Below are 13,725 nucleotides of genomic sequence, written 5' to 3' on the forward strand. Positions count from 1 at the left end.
AATCTGCCAACCTGACACAGAGTGTGACAAGGCTGCCCCCCTCCCCCACTGAATTACAGGTACAACCCATTTTTTGGCAGCTGAGTGGACGGGAGCAACGTAAAATAAAGTCCCTTGCTCGAGGAGAGAACGTGCTGTTGGGTATCAAACTCCTGGAGACCTTACAATCCCTAACCACGAATCCATTCACCTTCACAACACACACACACAACTATGTCATCATCTTCATTTCACATTCATCTTCCATGCTGGATTAGGTTGGATGGTTCAACGGGATCCAATGAATCCAAAGACCACACCAAGCTCCAGTGTCTACTTTGGTATGGTTACTATTTGGGCCAAAATGGTCTTCCTAACACCAACAACTTTACAGAATGTACTGGGGGCTTTTTCATGGTACAAGTGAAGTTACTAAGTAAGTTGCAAGACAAGTCCTCCTCCGCCCTCAACTCAGTGGAGTTCTAGTAAAAGGAGGCAGTGTTTTGTTTTTTATGGCAGGTGTCAAGAGGTTAAAATTGGGGTTAGGATTAGGGTGGGTGAGAGATGCTGGAAAGAGAAATAAAGATGAATATCACGGTATTCGAACATATTCTCAACGTACAAGATGGTGAGTATAAGAGAAAATATGAGGAGAAAATCAGAAATAGTGGGAGGAGAGTGAGAGATAGAAATAGAGATAGAGATGATCGAACCGTCCAACCCATGCTAGCACGGAAAACGGATGCTAAACGATGATGATGATGATGAATGCAGTGAATAACTGTGCCGGTGGCATGTAAAAAGCACCAACTGAACATGGCCGTTGCCAGCCTCACCTGGCACCTGTGCCAGTGGCACGTAAAAGGCACCCACTACACTCACGGAGTGGTTGGCGTTAGGAAGGGCATCCAGCTGTAGAAACACTGCCAGATCAGATTGGAACCTGGTGCAGCCTCCTGGCTTCCCAGACCCCAGTTGAACCCGTGCTAGCATGGAAAACGGACGTTAAACGATGATGATGAATGCAGTGAATGGGGAAGAAGTGTAGAGGTATGGTCAATGGCGAATCTCAGTTTGGTATACATGATGAAAGAAATAGGAGTGGCTCAAAGAAGAGATGAAGGTCATATGTGGCAGTACAGAAGGGGGTGGATAGCATCAGTTTTATAAAACTGTTGACAGATAAGAAATAGGGGAATGATGTGCAGTTTGTAAGAGTGAGAGAGAGAGACATACAGTGTCAGAGATGGAAGTTAGAGAAACAAAAGGGGTGAATGGACCGAGGACTGGCAGCATTGATGGCAGACATGAGAGGATATTAAAGATGAGATGTGGTGGTCATAAGATGCAAATCAGAAAGATGAGGATCAATGGACAATAAAGTGGGAAGGTATTCTATTGAGAATGAAGGATGAAATAGTTGCAGGGAAAGGGGTAATTGGTTGCATTAAAGGGGATAAAATATATGCGGTTCTTCTCTGATTACAGCAGCTGAACAGAAGAGGGGATGGAGAGATAGATATTAGTAAGATGAGAGATGGGGAAGGTTTGACAGTGGACAGATAGGGTGCAGGGCAGGATTCAGCAGCTGTATAGACATAACACTTTTAGGGCCTCACTTTCATAGTGATGGAAGGATCTTCTGATGGACAACAAATCACCAATCATTTCAGTTCTTTATCTTATTCTTGAGGTTCAACATCTTGAAAGCAACCTTCATTACTTTATCCCATGTTTTCCTCTTCCACAGCTTCCATCTGCATTGAGGGATTGGTATTTCTTTATGCAGCTGCCCTCACCTCTGTGCATTATATGACAATGCCCGCAGCACAATCTTCTTTCTTGTATACCGTATCTGATATCTTGCTCAGTTTTTCTTTAAACACATTTGCACTCTGTCATACTGACATTGCACATCCAACAAAGCATACTAGCTTCAACCCTTTCTAGTTTTTACATGTCCTCCGCATTCAGGGCCCACGTCTTGCTACTATATATTGCTCCTTTCCCAACTTCCTGGCGCTTCCACTTCTACCCATCCTTTGTAGTATTCTTGGTGTGTCTAATTTTCTCAACCTCAAATAATAGTGCTTTACTGACTGATCTTACTTTGGTACCTTTGAACTCTTCAACCACTGATGGAATTGGTAGGCAACACTTAGAAGTCTGGTTGTATGGGTTGAATGAGCTGATAGTTGGGGGAACATCCAGTCACCTTCATGCAAATTAACTGCAAAACCACTTCATTGTCTCTACCCAAGTCTGGTAAAGTCATAAAGCAAGAACAACCACTGTAATCTGGGTATGATGTCATCCTGGAAACATTTGACTTTGAACTTTCCAAGTAGCTGGCTGTTGTCAAATGCCCTAGGCTAGTTTTTTTTTTTTTTTTTACCTTTGGCATTGCAATAGTCCTTCAGGATACTGTCATAATTCTTCCTGTGAAATTCAATTCCTTTTTCTTGGGTTGTCAGAATTTCAGACTGCTGAATGCTGAAAATTTTATTTGTCAGCTTTCATTTCAGGATACTCAAGCTTCAAGATTTTACTACATTGAACTTCATATGTGACCGACTTTTCCAGCAAGCCTGCCATATCATGAAGACCCTTCAGACTGGATACCTTATAATGTTACTGGCTTCTGGACTCCTCAACTGTTTCCCTCCCTCCCTCCTCCTCATGGCCTCCATGAATAGGACCACAGATGTCTTGCACCTTGACATAATGTCCTCTACCATTGAGTGGTGAAATTTTCCACAATGAAACTCATTTTCATTGAACCCATGTGACGTTACAAGCTCAACTACTGTTATTGGTACTCAGTAGTATTCAGGGCAAACTTCGATTGACTTCAGTCAGATCTAACCACACAATTGGAAGTTTGTTGGCTGATTGCTGAAGCATGTTGAAGACATTCAGACTAGCTTGCGACTCCCTTTTCAGGTACTCATGTTGATGCAATCATTCACCAGTAAATTTATTGTTAATCTTTTGGCAGTGATGAACCAAAAGATCTTTGACTCTAACAGAGAAAGATCTCTGAAATGGGTGAAGCCTGCTGTGTTTTCTTCTTTCATTGGACAAAACAGCTTTCAGCTAGTGTCCAGAGCCAAGGTTTCTGCTTTCTTTTGCCCAGATCAAACATAAAAGTCTTGCTACCCTCCTCGGCAATATTGAACAGTTTTGTAAATCTTATAAATGGTACCAGGTGGTCCTGGAATAGATTCTATCTGAGCTTTTGCCACCACAGCCCTCACTTGTTGCAAAGTGAAGTTTGCCATGTTGAAAGGAGTATGGAATTTGAATGATGAGAGTGGGAAGGGACAGTCTCCCATTGAAATATTTCTTCTGGGGTCACCATGCACTGCTGCTACTCTGCTCTCCATCTTTTCCCTCGAACATATCAGTCTTCTGCTTTTTAGCTTTCCAAGAAGGTCAACTGTGAACTAGAAGAGGTTGCCAAAAAAAAAAGCTTTCTTTTGCCTTCATCTCCTTCTCTCTAACTCTTCCTTACAAAGTTGAAGCAAGTTCCCTCATAATTCTGAGCTTAGCTCATTTAAGACCACTTTTTCTTCATCTTCTGCTTCTTTTCACCTTTTCTTCAGCTGCCTTAGCACTATTTTTAATTTTGTGATCTGGTGCTGTCTCCTAGTGGGACAATATTAATTCTAAAATTGTTAAGAGAGAAGACAAAGATTTTTTTAAATGTCTTGGAGGAATTAGTTAAGAAGTGATGGAAGGAGAAAGTAAAGTTTATGAAGGAAGAAATGTTTTTATAAAACAGTAAATATTTCTTATGAGGAGAGAATGTATAAAAGGGAGCTTTAATTATTCAACTTACTTATAGAACATAAAATGGTTGATTTTTCTTCATTTCAAACAGGATGGGGTGGAATTGGGTGGGGAATGGTAAGTTTTCCTTTTATCTAATATGATGTAATAAATTAAAATGTGAGGATATACAATAGATATGTATTACAATATAATATTAGGTTGTCAAAAAAGTTCTTGTGCAATTTTAAATTTTGGTTTTAAACGATGTATTTTCAAATTAATTTTTGTTAAATTACTTTGATTTTATATATCATTTTAAAGCCTGTTTTTTGCTCTATCTAATCATGTTACTCTTTTTCTTTTAGAATAATTAGGCCATTTTTTCCGGAACATAGAATGCAACATGGACAAAAAGCAAATTCACACAATTTTCTTATTCCGGTTCAAGCTAGGCCAAAAAGCTGTTGAAACAGCTTGCAATATCAACGATGTGTTTGGCCCAGGAATCACTAATGAACGTATAGCACAATGGTGGTTCAAGAAATTTCGTAGCGGTAACAAGAGTCTGGAAGATGATAAGCATAGTGGTCAGCCATTGGATGTTGACAATGATCGATTAAGAGCCTTAGTCGAAGCCAATCCACGCACAACTGTTCGAGGGCTTGCTTCTGAATTAGGCATAATGTATACGACACTTTCCAACCACTCGAAAGAGATTGGAAAAACAAAAATACTTGAGAAATGGGTGCCACACGAATTGAATGACAATAAAAAAAAAACGTTGTGTTGAAGGGTTGTCTTCCCTTCTTTTACGCAACAAGAATGACCCATTTCTCGACTGAATTGTGACTTGCAATGAAAAGCAGATTGTTTACAACAACCGGAAACACTCAGCTCAGTGGTTGGATGCCAACAAAGCTCCACAACACTTCCCAAAGCCAAAGTTGCACCAAAAGAAGGTCATGGTGACGGTTTGGTGGTCTGCAGCTGATCTCATCCATCACAGCTTTTTGGATCCAGGTGAAACCATTATAGCAGAGAAATACTGTCAGCAAATGGATGAAATGCATAAGAAACTCCAACAGCAACTGCCAGCATTGGTCAATAGAAAAGAACCAATTCTTCCCCACGACAATGCTCAGCCGCACATCACACAACTGACCCTGCAGAAGTTAAACAAATTAAGCTCCAAAACTCTGCCTCATCCGCCATACTCACCAGACCTCTCACCTACCAACTACCACTTATTCAAGCATCTCGACAACTTCCTGCATGGGAAATGCTTCAAAAACCAAGACAATGCCAAACATGTCTTCAACAACTTCATCGCCACCAGAACACAGGATTTTTACACTATTGGCATAAATAAAGTTGTTTCACGTTGGCAAAAGCATGTTGATTCTGATGGTGTTTATTTCAATTAATAAAGTGTTGTTTGAGCCGAGATATGTGCATTTGAATTTAACGGTTAAAAACCGCAAGAACTTTCTTGACAACCTAATATATTGGTTTCAAATTTTCACACAAGGCCAGCAATTTCAGGGGAAGGGCTAAGCCAATTACATCAATAGATTACAACAGACATGTATTCATTTATTATAGATATATATTTAGATTACAATATTACATAATGATATCTATTTAGAATATATATAGACTATACATTACCATATTATACATTATAAGATAATGATAGGTGAATTACATATTACAATATCAGCTATATAATGACATGATGAATATAACACAATAACATAATAAGATATCATACAATATACATTAATAATTTATTTAGTAATTTATCAGTCTTTTAGACAAACTGAACCCAGTTCTTTTTAGAATGTATTTTCCTCTCTCTCTCTCTCTCTCTCTCTCTCTCTCTCTCTCTCTATTATATCTCTTCCTCTCTTTTCTGACTCCCCAGGTGGACCAGGATCAAAGAAAGGCGCTATTGTTAATGAGTTAATGTGCACATTCGGATTTACTTTAATTAATGCAGAAAGAATCATTTTACAAAGACTTATGAAGAACCTGGATGATCAGCAAGATTCCCTTGATTGTTCAGCAGCTGTAAAAAGACTTTTAAAGGTAAGACAATCCAACTCTTGGCTTATGTAAACCTTCCAATACCAACCCCCTCTTCACTTCATCTTACCATCCCACCCCAACACTATCTGTTTTAAATAATTCATGGAACCACAACACCATTTTACACCAATGATAAAATCAGATTTCTCTTGCTCAAGAATATTATCTGAAGACTACTGAATATATTGACCAGTTAGCTGTCTTGTTTTTGACTTTCTGGTGTCAATTCAATAAATACCAAACATATATTGAAGTTGATATCATCAAACACCCAACTCACTTTCAATATTTGTGGTCCTCTCTCAGAACAGGAGAGGGGTCATCAATGACAATGTTGATATTAGAACAGGGAACATCAAGATAGATAGATCTATCTGCAGCAACCTCTACCTCATTCAATACACCACAAAGAAGACAGGTGATAAATCTGGCTTTGGTTGGGGTACTGGCATATCTGAACCAATCCAAAGACCTTTGATAAAGTCAACCATCATACCTGGAAATAGTTCCATTCTGTCTTCAAAAGACAGGTTACTGAGAAGTGGAATTTACAGAGCACTCAGATGAAATGGCAACTCATTGAATAGTTTTGAATTACAAAGTGCCCTGCATCGTGCCCCTGTACATTTAGGCTATCAAACCATTGATGAGGAAGCTACAAGTCTTGAGAGACATTTTGCTCGAACTACAATACAGGAAGACTGTGTCACATAACAGGTACATAATGTTACAGGGTGATTAGTACTGCACAGATGAAGATATTAAGTTTTAACAAAAACATACATTAATCAGGACAAATCAGTGAGCTTACAACTCAGCACCTGGAGAGGTGAGTCCACACAGTTGAGTGGTGTAATTTGCTTGATTACTAGTCCTATTAAGATGCTTAGAATTTGATTTAGGCCAGATCTTCAGTTGATGAATATGGCTATCTCTGAAAGGTTGGGTAGAGTTGATGAAAAGATATTTTCCCTCTATTACTTAACAGTGTCTGACCATTGTGCTTTGTCATGGGGTACCTGCTTACTTGTTTTGTAGGGGCACTCCAAAAGGGGTCTCAGGACGTAGTGTTCCTGCTTTCTTGACCTAGTTTTCTACCACATTTCTTAAAAATGCATCTCATCTAGTTTAATTTTATTTCTAACCAATTGAGCTATAACCCTCTCAGTAACTTTCATGACTTGGTCTAGCTATTTATTATTATTATTATTATTATTATTATTCAGTAGTTTTATTTTTATAGCGTGCTTTCACTTCACTACCGAGCGCAGCTCTGTGTGCCTTGGGTATGTGCTGTCATTTGTTGTGATGCTCTGATGGTTATTGTATGGAAAGTGTTCTGCGTAGGATGTGTGCAGTGCCTAGTAGTGCAATTATTATTATTATTGTTATTATTATTATTATTGTTATTATTATTATTAATATTATTATTATTATTATTATTATTATTATTATTACTATTATTATTATGTTTTTTCCTTCTTTCTTCAAATTTTCTTCCGTTTCTCACCGATATTATTATAATTATTATTATTATTATTATTATTATTATTTGATGAAAACTCTCAGTTTATTTTGCTGGGTATGATGGAAAGCATCAGCTGTCCACAGCCAGCAGACCAAGTTGACACTTTTTTACTGGTCATACTTCAAGAACCCTGCAAAGAAAACTTATCAATTCCAAGCAATGCTGATTTTTGTAGATATTCTACCTTCACACTTGCACCAATCTTTTTCAGCCATGCTGGTAGTTGAGTGCTGATACTTCCAAGTGCACCAATTACTATTGCTATCACATCTACTCTCTTCATTGACCACAACCATCGTATTTCCCATTTCAAATCGTCATAGTTGTTTATTTTTTCTTCTTCTTTCACGTTGATCCTGTTGTCATCTGGGCATGCTATGTCAATTATCATACATGTTCTTTATTATTCACCACAACAATGTCCAGTTTCCGATATCTGGTCAGGCGATCACACTGGATTATTGCATCTCACAGGATTTGGCAATTCTCATTTTCGGTGACTCCTGGGGTTTGCTGACACCATGTCTTTGCTCTTTGTAGACCATGATTTCCAGAGTTCCCAATGGATCGTTCTTGCCACATTGTCATGGCATTTTTTGTATTCGCATTGTGCCAATTTTGGGTATTCGCTAACGATATGCCATACCGTTTCACCCTTCTCACCACACATTCTGCATTTGTTGCTATCAGTAGTGTTGTCTATTCTGCACTTCATATAATTAGTCCTTAACACTTGTTCTTGAGCTGCGCATATGAGTGCTTTTGTCTCTATCTACAGATCATTCCTCCTCATCCATAGTCACCGGTCTTCTGCATCTGTCTTGGTGCTCACATCTCTTGCAAACTGATCGTACATTTTCTTTTCCTTCCATGCTTTTTCTTTTCTTTTGTTCATTTCTTGTTTAAATTTTTCTTTAGTTACACAATTTTCAGTTTTGATGATACCAGCCTTCTTCAGGTGTTTCAACAGTGGTGCCACAGCATTTTTTGTATAACACCTTAAGCTGTTTTCCTCTACTTCTATACAGTCCTAGCAACTGATCAAGACCTACCTACCCTTCCTTCTGGACAACCTATCAGTATCACTCTTAGTGTGGAAAGCTCTGTGTATTGTCAACATTTTTCTGGTCTTGGTATCCATTTTCTTCATTTCTCTCTTTTACCATTTTATAATTCCCTCTCCATACTGAAGTGAGGATCACCCATGTATCAACTGCTTGGATTTTATTCCATCTAGTCAATTTTAGCACAACACCAACCTCAGTCTTCAGAAATACTCCATCCTCAGTTGCTCTTTCTTTTCCATTTCCATTATCTTGTTGACCTCTAGTACACCAAGGTATTTGTATCCTTCCATTTCAATTTGCTTAATCAAGTCTCTATTCAATAATTCTATCCCTGCTGGGGAATGTATCTTACCCCTTTTTAAGTCCAAATTCCATTCTAATACCAGTGCTAAAACAGTGGATCCTGTTCACCAAGGATCTCACTTGTGTTTCATCTTTGTTAGAAAAAAAATAGAGAGGAGGAAGGGTTAGTAACTAAATTAGATGAGGCCATTTGTAGATGAGGCATTGCAACTGACATGCTAGCAGTGAGAACGGCACTCGACCAGTTCTTCAATACGAAACATGAAGGCTGCATTGCCAGAGCTAAGGCGCATGCTCTAAGAGATGAGGAGATCAAAACTGTTCGATGGTCTTGTGTGACAGAGGCACGGTGTGGTAACAAAACCACAATTCAGTCTTTGACAGACCAAGACATGAACTGAATGATTCCAGGCAGATGTATGAGGCCTTTTACCAGCACTTTGCTCAGTTGTTCAGTGAGAATGGTAGGGTGGACATCAGTCTCTACCTTGACAGCTTGCCGTGTCTCTAAACAGCCAATGCTGAGCTGTGAAAAGCAGATAACTTCAGCCAAAATTAAGGATGCCCTTGTCAGCTGCACAAAGTGCAAGTCACCTGATGTAAATGGTCTGCCCTATGAGCTTTACATAAATATGCCAGACTTGTTCTCTGATCTCTTCAAAGCGCTCTACTGTAATTGGGAGCAGAACAAGAGTATTCCCAGTTCTGTGAGCTGTCCTCAAGGCAGCTGGCTTTGACCCCATCTTCAGAGGTTGGATCGCTGCAATCCACAGCAGCATTTGCTCAGTGGTCAAAGTTAATGGGCAACCACTCGGAACCATTTCAGATTTCCCAATCAGTCTGTTAAGGATGCCTTCTCTCTTCCCTTCTGTAAGCACTGACTCTTGGCATCCTGACTGAACCAGGACACAGAATGGTTGTGTCAGCATATGTGGATGACATCACTGTGATGGTGTTGGACACCTCAGAAATCGAGGTGGTTGGTACATCATTGGAGAAATATGAAAAGTTGACTGGAGCAAAATTTAACCCAGAAAAGTCAGTGGGCTCGCAACTTGGCACCTGCATCATTGAGTGCTGGACAGATGGACCATTACATTGCTTTGGGTTTGGCTTGAACCAGACATCCAGGTTGATAAAAATTGGGATGAGGTGATGAGTAGGGTAGCCAGTCACACCCAGAAATGGACTACAAGGAAGCCGTCACTGAAAGGTCGGGTGGAGATGGTGAATGCATACATTGCGTCCATCATCTACTGCTGCTTGACCATTGAGCCTTGTCCCTATTCGTGCCTCACCAAGTTCTCTTCAAATTCTTGCGGAGGGTACAGGTTCCATTGGTGAGACAGTCCATCTGCTGGCAACACCCTCTACACAGAGGGCTGGGCATGCCATGGCTAATGATGTATCGACATGCACTATGGCTGCAGCATCTACAGAAATTCTGCCTAAATGGTAAACAAGTGTGGTTGCAATTTGTCAAACAGGCCTTTCCCCAGCTCATCTCCTTGACTGAGCTGCTGTCCTGGGTCAAGACGAAACTGAGGCAGGGTGACTGGCATCTGGAATATTGCCAGGCACTCACTGCCCTCTACCAGTCAGGCAATGCTATTAGTTCTACAGAGAGTTAGTAAAGGGAAAGAGCAATGACACACCTGGAGAGATGCTAGACATTGATGAAGTTGAACTGACCAGTCTGTTCAGGAGGACAATGGATAACTTCTAGAGATCCCAAGTTTGGCAGTGCTACTGGGGGACACTGCTGGTTTGAGATAAAGTCTACAGGCATGGAAGTGCTGTCAGATGGACCTGAGCGAGATACAGAGTGACAAAACCGTTCTGCATGCACTTGTCCAGTGTCCTTGCATTACTGACTTGTGGAGTTATGTTATCATAACAGAACAGCTGTTATCACATGTAGGACAGATCCAGCTATCGGCCAAGTCCATAGTGAAGATCAATCCGTTGCCTTCCATTAGTCTGGAAGGGCAGGGAATTTTCCTCTGTCTGATAAAAGTAGCGAAAGAGGTTGTATGGTGGACCAGGTTGAAAGGACTGAAGACACTTTTCTTTTTCGCCAATCTTTCATCAACCTTTTCAAGTTTCACTTAGAAAGGAAGATGAGGGTGGAGAGAGAAGTGCTGCCTCGCAGCACATTTACTGGAAGGTGGGTGAATGTAGCGAACATGGCGTGTGGGAGCAGACTTGCTCTAATCATGCACCTATAGGCTAGTGAATTTGAAAGGAAGAAGGGTGCTCCCAGATGCTTTCAAAGCGTTGAGTGGTCCAGGAATGGTGGGATACCTGAGCCAACTCCAGGTGGTTACCCTCCATTGGGGAAATTTCATTGTTTTTGTTTGATATTATTGTTATTGTTTTAATTGTGTACTCACTGTTTTGTGTAAAATCCCCCACTTCTATGTCTACAGAATTGTCCCCTATATGTCAGACCTGGTGGCCAATAAATGAAATATTATTCTTATAATTATTATCATTATTATTATTATCATTATTATTATTATTATCATTATTATTATTATCATTATTATTATCATCATTATTATTATCATTATTATTATCATTATTATTTCATTATTATTATTATCATTATATTATCATCATTATTATTATCATTATTATTATTATTTCATTATTATTATCATTATTATATTATCATTATTATTATTATATTATCATTATCATTATTATTATTATTATTATTCATTATTATTATTATCATTATTATTATCATTATTATTATTATCATTATTATATTATTATCATTATTATTATTATATTATTATCATTATATTATTATTATTATTATCTTATTATTATTATTATTTATTATTATTATCATTATTATTATTATTATTATTATTATTATCATTATTATTATATTATCATTATCGTTATTATTATTATTATTATTATTATTATTATTTTATCATTATCGTTATTATTATTATATTATCATTATTATTATCATTATCGTATTATTATTATTATTATCATTATTATTATCATTATCGTTATTATTATCATTATTATCATTATCATTATTATTATTATCATTATTATTATTGTCATTATCATTATTATTATCATTATTATTATTATTATCATTATCATTATTATCATTATTATTATCATTATTATTATTATCATTATTATCATTATTATTATCATCATTATCATCATCATTATTATTATTATTATTATTATATTATCATTATCATTATTATTATTATTATTATTATTATTATTAGTATAATCTTTGTCACTTCCAGGACCAACCAGAACTGGTATGTCTTGACTGGGTTATGCAAGAAATTATAAAACAACTAGATAAAAGACCAAAGGGATTTTATTTGGTTGATGTTCTTCCAAACCTAAAAGTCCTCTTAAAGTTGGATGGACTTCTCAAAAATACGGGCGAGGAATTAAGCAAACTTGAAGCTAAGGTAAATTTCTCTCTTTCTCCTTATATGGATTTGTATGTGTTCTTACGTCTGTTTTACTTTTTATATTTATGTTTATTTTATGTATACAGATACATATACATAATACTTACATACATACATGCATACAGCCATACAAATACACACACACATACATACACACACATACATAGATACACACATAGATAAACACACACATACACACCTACATACATACACATACATGCATGCATACATACATACATACATATATACAGTACAAATATGCAAGACTTTTCTCAAGTTCCAAATGTGAATTTGTCTGTGTTAACTACATCCCAAAGATGGAGCCTTGTATCATTGTTGGAAACTGGTTCCTTCCTCAGTGGAAAACTTATAATAATTAAAAATTTGAAGGGACATACATACATCCTGGCAGATTAACGCAAGTATATATATGTTTTGTCTATTACTGCAAAGCAGTGCATGAATGACATTCAAAAAGTGAACAAAACTGAAGGCAAAGAAAATACCATCATGGGTTTTGAAGACAGACAAAAAGATAGCTTTCTATGGAAGACCATCAGCCATGTGATGATGCTTATTGCATGCAAGCAAGCAAATCATTATACATCTCACCAACAAAACGTGAAGAAGGAGACAGAAGTGATATTTGGAGATAGCAAAAAGAGGACACTCACTTGCAAACTGATTACCTCAAGTAGGAAGTAAAATCTGTGAGTGAAAAACTCTGACATCAGAAGAGAAGAACTGAGAGAAGAACAATAAATAAAAAATTTGACCAGAACCAGTCAATGGTATGCAGAGACATGAGAGGAGAATCAGTGAACATCACAGAAGCTCCCCCATGAGAAAACATGGACTCGTTCTGGAGGAAAATCTGGAGTGAGGAGAAGGAGTTTAACCAAGATGCTCTGTGACTGGGAGAAACCTGAAGAAGTTATTGCCCCTACATTACACCCAAGGTATACAGCATTGATGGTGATACCCTTGTAACTGTGATCCAGAAACTTCAGGATAGAAAAGCACCTGCAAGAGACTTGATTGTTGGATATTGGTACAAGAAGCTAACCTTCTACTGACCATATCTTATCAATCTGGACCAACAAGCTCTCATTGGGAACAGTAGCAAACCACACTGGTTAGCTCTGGCAGAGAAATGCAAATTGATCCCCCATGGCAAAAAAAACTACTGGCCAATTGCATGCCAGAACTTAATAAGATATATAAAGCATGCTGAAACCTCTTTCTGCAAGGCCATTGGGAAACCAATAACATCATTACAGGTAGATGGGAAGATGAGAGTCCTAGTATGTGCCAAGCAATTGTTAATTAACAAAACTGAGATATCAGAGGTGCAGGAGCATAGAAGGAACTTAGTTTCAATTTGGCTAGACTACAAGAAAGCCTTTGACTCTGTTCCCCTCTTATGAATACTAGAAGCCCTTCAACTTGCTGAAGTTCCACTAACCATAGTCAAAGCCATAGCTAACCTGACTTCATCATGGCCCACTATCTTGAAATT

The 13,725-nt window shown here is 37.9% G+C and overlaps 1 protein-coding gene across 1 annotated transcript in view; it reads left to right on the forward strand.

Annotated features, from left to right (window-relative positions):
* The window catches only part of LOC115217354, a 57,022-nt gene that overhangs the window by 19,617 nt on the left and 23,680 nt on the right, over positions 1 to 13,725 (forward strand). Inside the window, exons 2-3 of the mRNA XM_029787022.2 lie at positions 5,678 to 5,841; positions 12,030 to 12,203. Of these exons, the coding sequence (XP_029642882.1) occupies positions 5,678 to 5,841; positions 12,030 to 12,203 (338 nt within the window). The remainder of the gene's footprint in view (positions 1 to 5,677; positions 5,842 to 12,029; positions 12,204 to 13,725) is intronic.

Source organism: Octopus sinensis, linkage group LG11 (assembly GCF_006345805.1).
Source record: "Octopus sinensis linkage group LG11, ASM634580v1, whole genome shotgun sequence".
Taxonomy (NCBI): domain Eukaryota; kingdom Metazoa; phylum Mollusca; class Cephalopoda; order Octopoda; family Octopodidae; genus Octopus; species Octopus sinensis.